This window comes from Orbicella franksi, chromosome 10, assembly GCF_964199315.1.
Source record: "Orbicella franksi chromosome 10, jaOrbFran1.1, whole genome shotgun sequence".
In the NCBI taxonomy this organism is placed as follows: domain Eukaryota; kingdom Metazoa; phylum Cnidaria; class Anthozoa; order Scleractinia; family Merulinidae; genus Orbicella; species Orbicella franksi.
Genome location: NC_138154.1, coordinates 10,747,265 through 10,764,530, shown reverse-complemented (window position 1 = coordinate 10,764,530; position 17,266 = coordinate 10,747,265). Strand labels below are relative to the sequence as shown.

Here is a 17,266-nt window from a genome sequence, read left to right as displayed (position 1 = left end):
ACCTGTCACAGTGACAGGGGACGATGGCACGCTCACATCAAACAATCGTACTCGTGCACGCGGTGGTTCTCGCTTTGTCGGAGATTTTCTTTTCCTGGGTGATCTTGACCAGCAAAAAATACTCGGAACTGCATGCTTCTCCAGAACACGCTTCCCTGTTAAAGTTGTCTGAAAATCCGCTTCCTTAAAGTGTACAGAACATACTCTTGTGCTGTTTGTTATCTGTAGATGGACCAGATCATAATAATTAATGTAAATACATGTGCGCGACAATGACAGCGATAACCTAACCAACTTACCTGGACACTTTTGCCCACGTCTCGCCGTATTTTGACAACCCACTGCTTTCGAATGGCTTCATCACTGGGAAATTGGTGAAAGGTATGATTTGGAATATTTTTAGCGCGATTATTTTTACATTGCGGCACGCAACAGTGATCTCCGTTGGGCATGATTGCAGATGATCGCCTTGTCTCCTCGATCGCCGGAAGTTGACTTTACACGCGTGGCCTCGCATTGGTGTGAAAAGTACATGACGTCCATCCAAGATGGCTGCTGTGCGATAAAGGCGAATGACAACCGGCAATAGATAGTTGAGACTTCAGCTCAGCACTGAGGTTGAGCTTTAAGAGCGGTATCTTCTGTGTTAGTTTCCTGAATTCGGCAAAACTGTGTTTTCCGTGACAGTCGATAAGTTTATTTTTATGTTGTTCTTGCAGGGTCCGGCAAGTTATAATTTTGAGGAGACAATAACGACATTAAGGTACATGTACTTTATAAAAAGGACGCAAAAATTGGAGTTCAATTCAAACCTTTTAATTTTAAAATCGAACGAGCTCGAGCTCGATCAGTAATCATGAGTAACTGGACCGAGTGGAGTACATTTCGTAGTGGTAATAGGACTGAGTGAAGTCCAATTCGGTCTGGAATCACAAAATCGGACGACCGCGCAGCGGGAGTCCGATATTGTTTATCACGAGTATATGATTACAGACCGAATTGGACGACACGAAGTGTTATTACCAATTAATCATAAAAATTACAATTTCCGAGAAAAGAAGAATAGCCAAGTTATGAAAGAAAGGGAAAATTTGCATTGAAAGACTGACAAATTAGGCGTAAATTGCTGAATGTCACTCTGAAATTTAGCTATAACTTTGAATGTGATTGGTTGATTTAAACTACAACTTTGAATGTGATTGGCTTATAGAACTGTCCAATAACAAACTGTCCAATAACAACTTGGCAAGTGAATTAGTGGAAAATAGGAGTTTTTTAAACCAATCACAATCGAGAAAATTGGGATTTTTATGATTAACAATTACAATTTCCTCAAATGTGATTGGTGCATAAACGGCTGTATTTTGCTCTAATTAATCTGCAAAGTTGTAATCGGACACCTGTAAATCAGACAGTTACATGAGCCAATCATTTTGAGTCCTCTCCACTAAATTCGCCTATCACAACATTGATTACAACTATTATAGTAACCATTTCAAGAAACTGACTTTGTAAAATTGTGCAGGTGAAGTCTCCAGTGGTGACTGTTTTGAAAGGAACTAAACTGCCATTTTGAAAGCTATTCTCCATATTTTTATTACAATATTTAAAACGACTATTAAAAGCTCTTTTTCAAATGAAACTTTCACTTTTGTGGGAAACTGTAATAGTTTTGATTGATTGGTAACAGGACATCGTGTCGTCCAATTCTGTCTGTAATCATACTTGTGATTAACAATCGGACTTTTAATAATTTTCAGTCGCATGATTACAGACCGAATTGGACTCCACTCAGTCCTATTACCATCAGTAGGGACTTTAAGCAAAGACAACGCGGACGGCGACGGGAACGCCATGAGATCAGGGAAAAGCCAAAAGGTCCACTGCGCATGACTGGCGGGAAACAAGTTGACGTTCTGCGTTCGGGCCCGACGTGAGTGAAGCACATTTCGCGTTGTCTGAAAACGTGAGTTTTCGCTTTCGTTTCCTCTGCTGTGTCAACGCTAAATAACCCGTGTTACTAATTTCGAGGAACTTTAATGCTTGTCTTCTCTTGTTATGTGACATATTTCATTTTAAAGAAACGTTGCGAAATCTGAATTCAACTCAAGCCGGTCGGCGAACATGTGAGTACCGTGAAATATCTTTTTGAAAGCTTATGTAAATAAAGACAACTTACACGAATTTCAATCGAAATTTTTCCTTTCCAGAAGTACTCAAATGTCAAATGGCTCATTATGGTGAAATTCTAACACATTTAAAAGGGTAGACACCATTAAAACTTGCGTAGCTGTTTCCATTTTCAGTCGTAAGATCAGTGGTTTACCTAGATCTTTATCAGTCGGCACACTGATCTGTCGCGCCAGTCTGATTAAACATCTGCTGATAATAAGTTCATTTACTTCATTGTACAGCTCAGCGAGAAGGGGCAAGTTGCGTTTGTGGAAGCGAAATTCGGACCGGCAATCATAAGGTTGGTCGAGATCATTCGACCGGTTTAAATCGTACAAGAGTAGAAGTTCGTCATCGTTTAACACACCTTCATCGTGATTATCAAGAGTTGATTGCGAACTTCTTTCAATGAAGTCATCCTAGTTCATCCTGATAAACAGAGAACGAATAATGTCAATAAGCTTGACAGTGCGGAAACCGCGGTTTCGGACGGTGCTGCTTAATGTTTGTGAATTCCTGCCACAACGGCCTTCTCTCCCCAGCCTTCTCACAGGTTTCGGCGTCCCCGTTGCCGTCCGCGTTCCCGCTGCGTAAAGTCCCTATTAATATTGGTAACACAACATCACGTCATCCAATTCAATCTGGATTAGCAAATCAGACTCTCGCTTCACGGTCGTCCGAGTTTATTAATCACTCGTATAATTACAGTCCGAATTGGACTCCTCTCGGTCCTATCACCATTAGAAATAGGCACGCAGAGAACCAATTACGATCAAGAATTTTGTCTTAGATACGGTTATGCGCTGTAGTGTCCCGTTACTCGCGAGCAATACTGTGTACTTTCTGCAGTTTTCATGATTGTCATTTATATTGATTGAACTTAATTAATCAAGCCGTTTTTCTTTGTTGATACAGATATGCAAACCGCGCCAAGAACATCAAAAACAAGCCCAAGATTAACGAAGATCCTAAGGATGCCTTGTTGAGAGAGTTTCAAGAGGAGATTGCAAAGTAAGAGAAAAGTTCCCAGTAATACACAACTAAAATCTGGATTAAAATCTGATAGCATTTTCAAGTGACATCACTGAGTCAGTGAGTAAGTGCTTTACTTGAAGAGACAATTTACGGATCGAGAGATTAGAATGAACATTAGGGACCTTTAGATTGTACTACGAGTACAAGATTGACTGCGAATACGATTTTCAAATTTCAAACCAGTGACGTTTCCAGAGTTCTCTCTCTTCATGTTGGTTTTAGGAAGAGAAGGCTATGACGGGATCAATTCCAAACATACACGTCGTTCCAACTCAGATTTATCGACAATCGGTAAATTGATAGATAAATCAGTAGGTAAAACGTTGTTGATGCGTACTGCCAAATTAAGGACGTACGCGCTAATTGTCATGTTCTGCGTATCCTTACTGCGCACGCAAATTCACACGCCACGTCATGCATGAGAGCGCTCGCTAAGTAATAAAATGAACAATTATGATAGTTCAGATGGCCATTGCTATAGCTTTGCCTGGATTTAACGATGTTGGACGTTAGGTGACCCCTACTTTACTTTCCAGAAACAGTTTTATTTACATTTATCTCTACATTGTCCAAAAATGAACAAAAAATCAATGTGGGAAGTTAAAAAAATTTCAAGATTTCTGTCCACGGGACATCGAATCCTGCCATCTTGCGGCTGCAAGGCTCGTGAAACTGTGGACGCTAAATGCGAATTTGTTCTTTAAGGAACCTCACCAGTTGACTAAGTTCACTTAATAGGTCCACTTAAACACTATTTGGCGGAGAACATTTCACTTCAAAGATCTAATTGGAATATTTTGGGGCTTACAGACATTGTGGCCTTATTCGCTAACGAAGCCCGATTTTTTGCGATTTAGCGTGTTCTTCCGGGCATGTTCTCTCCAAAACGAAGTCGGTGACGCCCCATTTTTTTTTTTTTTCACATTTCTGGCATAGCTAACTCATCGTCTTATAATGGTAAAAGTCTCAGAAAAAAATCAACGTTGGAAAATTTTCCCGCGAACGTCCTTAATACCGTCCTGAACGCTAAAACTTGACTCAGTTTACGGCTAACCACCGAAACAACAACATGGCGGCGCCGTTTTTGATAGCACATGGCAAAACTCCCCCCGCGGGGATTAATGGGTAACAATATGAAAACCGCACGCAGCGCGGGCTCTTCGCGGCGAAAACTGCAACAGAAACAATGTTCCTAAACTCAAAACAAGTTCCTAATACAAAGGCAGCTCATGGGATGACATGCCTATGTGACGCTATGATGTGAAGCCTGCAAACTAGAATTGAAAAGTTGTTCTCGTACTCAAATATTAAGTGCCCTATTATGTTTAAAAGGTGCCTCATTTCAAAGTGTCTTCCATAAAGCTGGTGTTTTCAAATTCCACCGGTTTAATAAAAACTTCGTTTTCGTGACGGATTAGTGTGGACGGTAGGCCTGACCGTGGCAATAAAGCTGCGTTTTTAAATTTCTCCGGTGCAGTGTGCACGGGGCTTAAGAAATCCATGCAAAATGGTTGGAAGCCACAGTTTGACGTTGTCCCAAGCGTCGTTTGACCGGGGTGCGCCTCCCGCACACTTAGCTTCAAGTTTTAATTGGTTGACTGCTATATGATACTGAACTGGTCTGACTCAATTACTTTATTTACAGGTTAAAGAGAGAGCTGGAAAGGCGCGGTGGCGGTGGAGGAGGAGAAGGATCAAAGAAGGCAAAGAAAAGAAGACAAAGGGAAAATGGTGAGGATTGCAGGAGCATCTTGAGAAAGATGTACTACTTAAGGAGTAACGTCACGGCGACAAAATTTTGAAAAATTTCTATTTTGTTATTGGTCATAATCATCTTGCTCAGTCCTTCACGCCCTTGTCTATCAGTTTCGATTTAATTATTTCTCCTCTTGTGTCGTTGCTCCTTAGGGCCGATTTACACGATACGACTTTGTCGCATGTGGCAAGTTTACGACAGGCCACGACATGAATTGTTTCGTGTAAATCAAACCTACAACTCGCTTACGACTGTTGTGCACGTCAAAAAAATTGTCGTAGGATTTTAAAACATGTTTTAAAACGCTGCGAGAATCGTAGCCGAAATGGATAGAAAATGACGTATTTTGTGACAAATTGCTACTGAGTAGGGGAGGAAGGAGACGTTTTTTTTGCGTCAAAATGGCGGACGAAGTTGTTGTTGACTGATTCACATGAATTCGTTTCTCGAAAAGTATTGAACGGATTAAAGCGAAAAACATCTCGTTAGAGAGTTTTTTCAAAGCGCAGGACAGCTAAAATATTTGTTTACCATTTGTTAGAACTTTCGCTCCGTGAATCCCGGTGCAAATTTTCACATATATAATTTTGTAAGTGAAAATGTTGTGCGCGTGTAAATGGTCCTAAGTCATGTCGTAGGCTTGTCGTAAGCTTGTCGCATGCGTCAAAGTCGTACCGTGTAAATCGGTCCTTAGAAAACTATTATCTTGATCCTACCTGTAATGGAGCATATTTTCGGTATTGGACTGGAACTAGCTTGCAATTGAGGCTCATGCGGGAGAATATCTTTCTTCAAAAGACTCCCCGCATTAGTAAAGAATTGGTTCATGCTTAGTGTGCGTATATCGAGTTATGGATGCACGTGGGAAGTTATGAGAGCACGAAAGAAGCGTAAGAGTTGCTCGAGGCGATAACCGAGATCAACTCTAGCTTCTTGAGTGCGCTCCCAACTTCCCAATTAGTGCATCCATAACTCGATATACGCACAGCTAAAAGCATGAATCAATTCTTTTAAAACATGGCGACAACATATTGGGCGCTAAAACATGTTTTATTTGTGATTGACTACAAAGTTCTCACAATGCACGGTGAAGGAAAACAATGGTCATTAGGATCCTAACACGCCACAGTCAGTGGAATGAAAACGCTTAACCTGGTTTCTAAAATTGTCAATGAAAAATTCGCTTCGATTTAATTATAATGAAAATGTATGCAAACAAAGTCAAAAATACTTGTTGAAAATGTAGACAAACAAAGTCAAAATACTCAAGTTTAAGTAAACCTCTTAGCTTGGCAAAAGTCAAAGGCACGAAGTAGAGTTTGGATTGTTCAAAATAATATTATTTTCACATTGCCGAAACTTAAACGAAAGGAACTTGCACTAAACTGGACGGAAATTTTGCAGCTATATTGAAAATGCACACGTCATGTTATATACGCACGGCCGTGCGTACATAGAGATTTCGTTCATGATGGCTCAATAGGAATTAGGTAGGACTAGCCCGCGCGCTATGTTATAAAGAGATTTCGTTCATGATGGCTCAATAGAAATTAGGTGGGACTAGCCCGCGCTATGTTACAGCCTTAGTTGCAAGCTAGTCCCAGTCAAATACAGGGAATATTGATATTTGCCATTAGGAAGTAATTTTGTGCGGCAGAGAAATGATTGAAAATATCCCCTCATTGGTCTTTTAATCCAAATGTGATCAGCATCTAATTTTGCTGTCCATGGTAATATATTGTTATGCAAAAGGTGATGAGAAATACGAGATTCATTCACAACAGTACACGCGGTGCAGTACAGAGAAACGATAACAGCGTGCGCTTTTTCAACGCACATTTAAAAAAAAAAAAAAAAAACTGCAGCAGAAACGCGTTTGTACTTTGTGTGTTTGTTCGTTTGTTTCTGTTATTGTTATTGTTACTGCTGCTGCTGCTGGAAGCTTTGTACCGTTTTTACCAACTACAGTATCTGAGAATCTGAAAACCTGAAAAGGGTGTTGTATTGAAGGTGTTTTATTGTTTGGTTCTATATTCTTGTCTTGTTTTGTTTTGTTTGCCTTTTAAGGCTCTATCGTCGAAGAAGAAGACGAAGAAGGCGAGGAAGGAGAATCGAAGAGTACAGAAGATAAAATCAAGCTTGAACAAGCCAAGCTTGAAGAAGACAAGAAATCTCTGCAGGATAACCACACAATGATGGCCGAGGTGTGCATCCACCACGCGCTGATTTATTTCTCGTTCACCTGTGAACATGCACTGTGTTTCTATCGAGTTTTAGTATAAATCTACTCTCGCCGGTTCTATCACCAATGCCGTTCTCTGATTGGCTACGCTACTCTCTATCTATTCTGTGTTATAGTTCACCACTAAATTTTCTCCGATTCTTATTGGTTTAATTAATCACGTGACGCGATAGTGCTCATCCGCGGAGAGACACCATCAGCCCATAGTGCCCGTCCGAGGAAAATACCCGGATGGATAGTGCTCGTCCGTGAAAATGTTTCTGTAAATAAGCGCGCTAATAGAAAATAAACAATTCAAATTGTATTCAGTGGATTTCTGACTGCTTTCTTTTTCAAATTTATATTTGGCTTTCACGGCTGGCATCTAAAAAAGTTGAAAATGATTCAATATGATTTTTGAACTGGCGCGCGGAAGAAAATTTAGTGGTAAACAATAAAGACAATAGAGTGTTTATGTCTCGGAACTATCGGTCTGAGAGTTGTCCCTTGGAAATTTGATGTTCTTAAAACTAGTATATTTATTTTAAGAACATCAAATTTCCGCGGGGCAACTATCAGCCGATAGTTCCTCAACAGAAACACTCTATTGTTTAAATAGATAGTGAGTAACGTAGCAGTGTGCCCTTGTAAACAAAATAACGGCCGCTTCTTGGCGTTTTCGAAGTGTCTGTGAAGAGGATTGAGATAAAGTTTTGAACGAAGGGTAGATTTATACTAAAACAATTAGATTTTCGCTCTCGATTTCTATCTATAATCCCCAGCTAAAACTGAGGAATATCTGAGTGATATTTCCCATTTTTTAAAACTGTGCGTCTTGCAAAAATTAATCAAAGGATAATAAACACAATAGCCTCTATTTGGCGCGAAAATATGCTCAGTTTTCCCCGAGCTACGTTCTCGGAAAACTGTTTCTTTCTCGAAACAGATAATGTCCGCGGACAAATTTTGGAGCATATTTTCGCGCCAAATGGAGGCTATTGTTTATTTAACACAAGAATTTTTCAGTTGATACCACTTTTGACTATTACTTATTCTCTACTTTTCTTTTTTTAAGGAAAAAGAGAAACTCATGGGTGAAATTCAGAAGAGGGCGCAGCTGTTGAAAAAGCAACAAGAAGCACAATCTGCTTTAAAATCAAAAATCAAGGTAAGTTGATTTATAACAACGGTAACTAAAAGTGGAATGGGATCGTTTTCTTCTGAGCTTTTGGTTAATGTCATATTAATTATATACTAAACTTACAAGATAAGGCCTGTACACGAGGGTTAAGGCATCTTGTTAAAGACTTGTTTCTGTGTCTTTTTTTCTTAAAAGATGATGGAAAGCAAATTACTGGTTGGAGGGAAGAGCATTATCGACAAAACGTCTGAACAAGAACGGGCGCTAGAGGAACGAAGAAAACAGATCGCTGAACAACAGGTAATGACATGTACTAGCTACCGAGCTCGCTAATCTCGCTTTCCTCTTTCAGGATAACACTGAAATGCCTCTACATAATTATATAATTATCACGCATGGCTTTATTAAAATTAGAACCTTCTTTTGAATAGAAGAATCAATTGTAATCCCGATCAACCCCAGCAAAAAGGGGCTCAAATTCGAGCCTTAAGTTATTTCGCTCCAATAATACCCAACCCTGTTTTCCTTAGAGAAAAGTACAATTTTTTCCAGAACTTTCTTTTTTCTTTATAATTCTGTCCAATTTACCTATTTAAGTCTCTATAACGAGCAAACTTTGGGCCGATAAACGATCTTATGCATTTTTGCCAAAAATACAGAGGATTAGGTTGTGCTTTTCTTTAACCCTTCAACGCCCAAATTTTCTCGAAAAATGCCGTTTTTGACCGTGAAATCAGTTATTGTGGCTGCCATGACGCTAAATGGGCCTTAGTTTTGCTGAAAACTGCTTTTTTTTTTAACCAAAAAGGTAGATTTCCCGAAGATTAGGTACAAAAGTGTACAATATTGTAACTTGGTGCATGCTCATAAGCCAGAATTTTGGACTTTTGGTCATTTTACCACCATTTTGCACCAAAACTGTTAACGTTGTTTTTCAATTTGCTACGTCAAATGCCGTCGATATCCAAAGTCGACCGTTGTGCGGATAGATCTATCCTAGCTCCACTATCTGCTTATCAAGAATATCTGGTGACATTTCAATTCAGGTGATACAAAGAGCACGACCACTCAGGACTGTGTATATGCGTGCTTGGCAGTCAAAGGGTTAACGGCATTTTTTGTGAAATTTGGGTGTTAAAGGGTTAATATTTCCACGATTCTTATTGTTTCAATGTTGTATCGATGTTGCTCGTTTGTTTACCGCGATACCAAACTATTCTCTTAAGATTCCTTTCACATTTGTCAAAATTCTCTCTTTGTCTCTAAATTCTATTTCATTTTTAGCGCCGTGAAAGAGAAATGCAACAAAAGCTTGAGGAGAAGGACGAAAACACCCTGGAAATAAAAGAAACGTTCACATCGCTTCAACAAGAAGTGGATAGCAAAACTAAGAAGCTGAAAAAGGTGAAAAAAAAAAAGGTTAATAAAATACAGTCTCTCTTTCTCGAGTGGCCATCGCTTCAAAGATTCAGATATCACACAATACATTTGATATTAGCTATAGGGACGGTCAGTGAATGCAATGACTATCATCGAAGAATCCACTGGTGATGCAAGACTTTGAATTACATTTTGTACTCAGCGGACTAGAGGAAAATAATAAAACAAGTAGAAAATCGCAAACCACACTGAGAAAAATGTCTGTGTAGCAGTCACTTCGACAGCGCAAGAGCACAGGGGAGCATTTCAAGAGCGTTGAATACGTAGGAAAGGAAAATCTAGTAAAGTAGCGTAGAAAGCTAACTTGTTAGTCTGAAATCTGTCTTGCAGTTGTTTGTAAAGTTACAAACCATTCGGTCAGAGATCTCTGACCAGCAAGAAGCGCATATTCAAGAAAGGCAAGAGTTAGAGCAAGCACTGGAAGATCTGACAAGGGAACTGAAACTAAAGTGAGTTACAAACTAAAGCTTCAGTTTTATAACACGTCTAGTTAGTCCAGGGGCCCGTTTCTTGAAGGTCGCGAAAAGACTTCGCACTCGGAAAGCCATAGCAAAATCTTAAACCTTATGATTACAGAGCTGTTTTATTCACATATTCTTAATATGAACAGATTCCGTTCATACAAGAAGTTTTTAGATACAGATTAATTTTTAAAATGGCTTTCCGGGCCCGAAAAATTTCCGGGGCTTTCAAGAAACCGATTCCAGGTCTTGAGAATAAATGAGCTGAGGTTTTGTTTAGAGTTGCCACAGGTCAGGAATTGTTCAGGGGAAAAAAACCTTTAATGTCGGGGAAAAGTCAAGGGTTTTATCTTGAGTTACGAAAAAAATTACATTTTGAAGGAAAGTCAGTAAAATCTGAAATAGTTTAGCATGGCTGATTCAATTCCATTATAGGCTGGAAGAAACATTTCGGGTTACTGTGATGTTACTGAAGTTTTTCCCTAATGAGGGACAATTTGATATTTATATTCAGGTGAAAATCAGGGAATTTTGAAAACTGATGTCTGTGGTAAACATATTTGTTAAAGTAGCCTGTCAATTCTTCCCAAGATAATTTTTATGGAATCCTTGTTTCACAAGCTATTTGACGTGATTATTTCCTTTCTTTCTTTTCTAGAACGTTAATAATAGAGAACTTCATTCCTCCAGACGAGAAAGTCAAATTAACAAACAGAGCGAGTTACGATGAAGAGAACGAAGAGTGGAAGTTAAAACCTTCTTCTCAGAATGGCAGGTGATGGACACTTTGTTGACTCGTACACAAATTCCTATTCCTTTTTTTTTTTTTTTTTTTTTTTTTTTAATAAAGTACGTTGTAGAGTGATACTGGGAAAGGTTTTGTTTTGATTGCTTTGTATTTTCATTTAAAGAACCTTAGTCAGTCTCGATGCCATCGAAATTATTGATATTACATGGTGAAGCGAAATCGTATTGCTTTCCTGTAACTTGTGTTCCTAAAAGTACGTTTAATCATCTTTAGTGGTTATGTTTCGACTTGCTCCGAATAAAATATAATAGCCAAACTCTCGCTTGTTAACAAAAACAAAGGTGTGACTGACTAGGGTCCTTTAAGAGTGAATAGCGGTACTCCTTGTCGTTTCTTGTTAACAGCCGCTTTGGCCAATGTCCCTGTACACTGCAAGTAGTCTCTCTTTTGCTCGAAAATCCGTGGGGAAGAACGCAAATCGAGTGAACGTGCGAGCGTGACTGCGTTGCGTTCTTCGTTGCGGTCTTCCCCACGGATTTTCAAGCAACAGAGAGACTGCTCGCACTCTAATGCCCCTGTGACTTTCCCCTTTTTAAAAAATCACATAAAGTTTACCCGGTTCAATATTATCCTTTTGATTCACGTTCTACTGATTGCTTTTTGTTGTGGCTTTTTATGTTGACTAGTTCTAATGTTGCACGTTGTATTGAGCAGCCAGCAAGCTATGGCCAAAAGACCAGTATCAGCTGTTGGGAACAGGCGACCCATCACCGAGTACGCCAAAATGGCGGCGGCTATGGGCGGACACATGAGATACAAGGTACCTACACCTATCAGCCAAACAGCCCGTCATTTCGTCTTGTTAAAAATTACCCTCGTGATGTAACTTAATTCCCTTTAACGTGACTTCATTGCGAGGTTATATCCAGGAAATGTTACTCAGTAACTCAAACACATATTGGACACCGTTGTGAAATGCAAAAGATTGTTCTCTAATCTTGCACGTCTTCGCTGTGAATAAAGTCGTAGAAACGTTACGTGAGTCATCAGCTCAATGCCTTCAGTCTTCAATATCACAAGATGGCAATATTTAACATAACTGATTGATAACTACTTATTAACCGAGAGTGAGGTCTTTACGGGAAAATCTCCAACCGAGACCTTGCCGTGTTGACCGAGCGATAGAGGGGCGAAAGAGGCGAAACATTAAGGGTCTTGGGGAAACAAAACTAACTGTTTCCCGGGTAGCCAGTCATTTAGTGTTTTGTAATACCTCCCAACTCAAAAATAATAATAATGAGGAAAAAAAACTGTGAAAAATCATTTGTTTGAGGCCGGCTGGCACACAAATTTGCCGCAGTTTCAAGGAGCACGACCTGATCACATGCGAGTCGAAAGTTCAAGTTGTTCTTTCCCTAGGGAGTTAGTTAGTTTTGACCACGGTACGTGACACATTCTCATCCAATTGGAAAACGTATTTGAGTGGGGAGGTATAACAACATAGAATATGTCAATGTGGCTAGAGCTTATGAAGCACGTTCAAATCCTGTTGATGGGAATTTATGATTAACCTGCAATGAGATTTTTGTGAAACTTTGCCTATTGATTGTTTATATTATAGGAACTTAAATTTTGAAATAAAAATGAGGGGTCCCCATGTTCGTTTAGGAGCAACAGCACCTTGTTTATACCCATATAAATCCTAATAGTAGCACCATGATTGTATTCAAGATTGCTTGCTAAATTCACGTTTCTGACAATTGCTTTTTGTTCTACACTGAGAATTGTTCCATATTTATTTTACACAGAGAAATTTATTACTCAATTCAAAACTACAGAAAAAAATGATAGGTCACCATACTCGTTTGCGAGAAAATGACGATTTACCTCTATGGCGAGGTCCAGCTGTAAAGAAAAAGCCGCCATTTTTTAATTCGCGCGCGCTAATCACGCGTGAAATTATGCGCAGTAGGGATGCGCAATGCAACACTGGGGAATGACGTTAAGCGGCCTTCACACGCAAACAAAGGTTGGCAAACTCGTGTTGGCAAACTCAAGTTGGTGTGTGTGAACGGCTCTAAAACAGTCTCCAAACACGTTTGCAAACTGTTGGCGGCAAATAGAACTTGTCTCTATTCTCGCCAACTATTTCACTAACTTTTTCGTGTTGGTAAACTCGTATTTGACGTGTGAACGATTGGCAAACAACTGTCAACCAATCAAAACACGCGCTCTATTCACGTGATTCATTTGCGTGACACTTCACAAAATGGCGGACGCAAGTCAAGATGAACTTGGGGCCACTTCAAAATTTATGGAAGAGGTTCACAATTGTCCGGCTGTTTGGGACGTTTTATCTGTAGTCTACAAAGATAGTAAAAACAAACGAAAGAAAATGGAGGAGCTAGCAGACAAACTGAGTTTCGTCCTAACCTTTCTCGCTTTCTGTGTCTTCTCTTCTCTTCTTCTGTTCCATTGTTCTACGTGAGTGCCACTGCACTAAGTCGGCCATGTTGAAAATTACCGTGTGTTGTGATTTGACGCGAGTTTGACGTGTGAAGGAACGAGTTTGCTAAATTTTGGAAGTTCGCCAACACGAGTTAGCCAACTTAAGATTGCCGTGTGAAGACAGCTTAAGACCCTTCGCTCCTGTTGTTGTTTGTGTTTGTTGTTGTTCTTTTAGTCACGTTCAAACGATATTAGCAGTGAATGATGTTACATATTTATATTTAGCAATATTAGCAATACATGGGCACCTAACTAGTTTGGTTTCTTATAGTTAGTCAGGTACCTTGTTACCTTTTTTTTTTTTCGTGAAATATACTATATAAAAAGATACTATATTTTAGATGAGGTAGAAATAAACTATTGTTGTTGTTTTCTGTTGTTGTCGTGGTTGTTTTGGTAACGATGCCTGTTGTTTGTTCCTTCCAAGGCTGAGAATATCATCATGATCGAACTAGACATGCCTAACAGGACTACCAGGGATTATGAAGGTCCTGCTGTGGCACCCAAGGTTCAAGCGGCTCTTGATGCTGCTCTTCAAGATGAAGAGGACCTCACCCTTGATGCCGAGTAAGCTACGGAACACTTGGTTGTTTTACTATCAAGGGATGTCAATGCTCAGAGACACCAAAACATTTTGATTCGAGCTATGGTTTACCTCAACTGTAGGTTAATAAAATAATATATAGCTAGTAGCCAACGATCTGTATTAGTGCTTTTTGTGTGCATGTTAGTAGTGATGTATTGACCTTTGTTGTATATTTCTTTCTTTTTTAGTGTTCTTCTCAGTAAAACTAAAGTGAAATCAAAAAGAAGAGACAAGCCTGATCGCAGTGAACGACCGAAAACAGGGTAAGCTGAAAATCAAAATTACTTTTCCGTTGCACTGATTTGAATTTGAAACCTTACCGATCCCTTCAACGCGGTCTCTGATTGGTTGATTTCCACGTGGTTTGCACGGACCGCTTCACAATGAGTTTAATAAACCATATAAAACACAGCGCTTTTCACTGCGTGAAATTTACTAGTTTGCTCTACAACATCGAAAAATGCACGAATCGCGTCTCGTAATTCTGTAACCTTATTTCCTCAGACGGAGGAGTCGAGGCCCACAGCCATCAGGTCAGCAGCAGGGTTCATCGGAGTCTGCGCAATATCCAACTGCAAGAGGCTTGTTAGCTCAACAGAAGAGAGTGTTACCATAGTAACAACAGTGGATATTAAATTATTGCTTTAGTCGATGTACGCTGTATTTAAGGGGGGACGGGGGGGGGGGGGTAGCACGGTAATGCGCTTGTATGGTTTTTTCCAAAAATGAGTGCAAGTTGAATTCGCAAGATACCAAGAAATATTTCACTGAAAAGAAAACAAAGAGCTAAATATAGCTCTTTGATGTTGTGGTCGTTTGGCCAGGTTCGTGCAACAATGTTGCACCCGGCCATGCGCACTAGTTCGATATTCAATACCCAACATGTCGCAACACGTCGCAACAGGGTGGCCAAACGCACCCAACATGTTGCGCCCAACAACGTTGCGATATGTTGTGTTGATATGTTGCGATCGTTTGGCCGGGGCTTGCAAATACTGGGCCAACGATGTTGCGATATGTTGCGTTGAAATGTTGCGATGGTTTGGCCGGGGCTTGCAAATACTGGGCCAACAATTTTGCGTTGAAATGTTGCGACGGTTTGGCCGGGGCTTGCAAATACTGGGCCAACAATTTTGCGTTCAAATGTTGCGATGGTTTGGCCGGGGCTTGCAAGTACTGGGCCAACAATGTTGCGATGGTTTGGCCGGGACTTAACGTCTCTACTGTAGTTTCAAGCTAACCTCCTACGCAGACGTCCTAGATTACGTCACTAGCCACGAGGGTCTGTGTACGAGGCTAGTTAGCTGGTTTGTTATGTCCTTTTCAGTTCCAAGTATTTTTTTTTTTGTTTTGTTTCCTCTAGATTACTAGCTTATTCTGTTTAGATTTTCCGTCTGTTTGAGAGAAACGTTTTGTGTAGCAAAATGACGGGCGCATTAACGTGCTACAAGAGGAGACCAAGGTATTTATCTTAATCTTCTCTTGGTGTAAAAAGAATATCATTAACATCATCATAATATACTTGTTTTTAGTTTAGAGATCATTACTTCATGTTTCAGTTTACGTGTTATGCCGTGAAATATTTCAGAGACAGTGCAGAAAAGGGAAATGTCTGTCTCGCTGGGTTGGGATTGCCACACATTTCATAACACAATACGGATCGAGTGTAGCGCAGTGGAAGACCGATATCGTCCCGATAGTCCCTAGAAAACCTTGTTAATACGAGATTATGACTAAAAAAACTATTGAAGACGTTTTCACTGACTTTGTTGGGCGATGATAGATGCTGGATACCCGGGGGGGGGGGGACTTCCATATACAAAGGACGGGGTGTTCGTCGTACCTTTCACGGGTTAAAAAAGCAGATTTGGTAGCTGTTAGGGTGTTCAGTCTGAGAAGGTCCTCAGCGGGAGCTTTTGTGGTACCTTTTAGGGTATTGAGCCCAGTAAATATGACAGATGTTTTGTTTTAGAATTAGTGTCTCTCAGGGCTGGAAACAATTTCAAGCCACGTCCACAAAACAGGATCTTGGTATCTCTTAGCGGTTCTTTTCAAAATTTCCGACGAGCAACCCCCGTCCTTTTTATATGGGAGTCCCCCCGGGGGGCCGGGGGGGTTGGACAGTGGCGAGTTTATACCACAGAAAGAACTTCTTAAAAAGCAGTACGGACTCGATCTTAGTCAGGCTGATTATTTTCTGGATTTGTTGTCCACAAAATGTAATGCAAACACCTCGGACTGAAGTTCACAGGCAACGTCTTTCAGTGCCCTTCCCAAAATTTGTTGTTTTTTTTCTTTCCTCTGGTGTAAACGAGCCGTAGACACAGTTCATGAAATGGTGACTGTCATTTCCTTGCTTCTTCTGTCTCATAGCTCCGTTAAATTTATATAAAGGGTATGTAAAATGTTTCACTGTTAGTCATGTGGGAAGCAATTCATTACGTGTTTTCCCGTCTGCATGAAGTAGTCTAACCCTCAAATTTCGTCACTGTAGCGCTTGTGGCGACAGTTTTACGAGGGAATATTCTTACTGCTCGGGACGAGCTCAGACTGTTTCCTGATTGGACAAAAAAATTGGAGGATTGCCGAAAAGCGTCGGCTTTTCTACACTGAACAGTCAGTGAACCAAACTGTGAAAGCCCTGCATTTGTCATTGAATTTAAGTAAATTTAATTCTTTAAGCTGGATCATTACTTAAAATATTGTATTGCAAATACCTGTAATGAAATGTTCTAACTAGTTATTATAAAATATACTGAGAAAATTGTTACTGTGAAATATGTGTATCAGAGATACTGTGGCAAAAAAAAAAAAAAAAAAAAAAACTGAACCTAAACCTTTTAATCACCGGTCTTCTATCGCGAACTCACCAAAAATCAGCCATGTTTTGGATTAACTCCAGTGGCCAGGGGTCCGTTTCTCGAAAGCCCCGGAAACATCTCGGGGCCCGAAAAGCCATTTTCAGTTAATCGGTATTTAAAGACAGAGAGGTGTATACGCCTGAAACCTCTTGTACGGAATGGAACCTCTGTTTATATTAAGAATATGTGAATAAAACAGCTCTGTAATCATAAGGTTTGAGATTTTGCTACGGCTTTCCGGGTGCGAAAACTTTTCGGGACCTTCCTAATCCAGAAACGGACCCCAGGTCCGTAAAGGAAGTTATATTTTCACCAAATTTGTTGCAAAAATTGTTTT

At 40.0% G+C, this 17,266-nt stretch overlaps 1 protein-coding gene across 1 annotated transcript in view; it reads left to right on the top strand.

Moving 5' to 3' along the window:
* LOC145500458 (kinesin-II 95 kDa subunit-like) overlaps nucleotides 1-17,266 on the top strand; it is a 31,197-nt gene extending 13,931 nt beyond the window's left edge. The window contains exons 14-26 of the mRNA XM_081479972.1: nucleotides 720-763; nucleotides 3,088-3,183; nucleotides 4,853-4,938; nucleotides 7,031-7,167; nucleotides 8,260-8,352; nucleotides 8,521-8,625; nucleotides 9,610-9,729; nucleotides 10,096-10,214; nucleotides 10,885-11,001; nucleotides 11,689-11,794; nucleotides 13,910-14,049; nucleotides 14,257-14,331; nucleotides 14,573-17,266. Of these exons, the coding sequence (XP_081336098.1) occupies nucleotides 720-763; nucleotides 3,088-3,183; nucleotides 4,853-4,938; nucleotides 7,031-7,167; nucleotides 8,260-8,352; nucleotides 8,521-8,625; nucleotides 9,610-9,729; nucleotides 10,096-10,214; nucleotides 10,885-11,001; nucleotides 11,689-11,794; nucleotides 13,910-14,049; nucleotides 14,257-14,331; nucleotides 14,573-14,684 (1,350 nt within the window). The 3' untranslated portion in view covers nucleotides 14,685-17,266. The remainder of the gene's footprint in view (nucleotides 1-719; nucleotides 764-3,087; nucleotides 3,184-4,852; nucleotides 4,939-7,030; nucleotides 7,168-8,259; nucleotides 8,353-8,520; nucleotides 8,626-9,609; nucleotides 9,730-10,095; nucleotides 10,215-10,884; nucleotides 11,002-11,688; nucleotides 11,795-13,909; nucleotides 14,050-14,256; nucleotides 14,332-14,572) is intronic.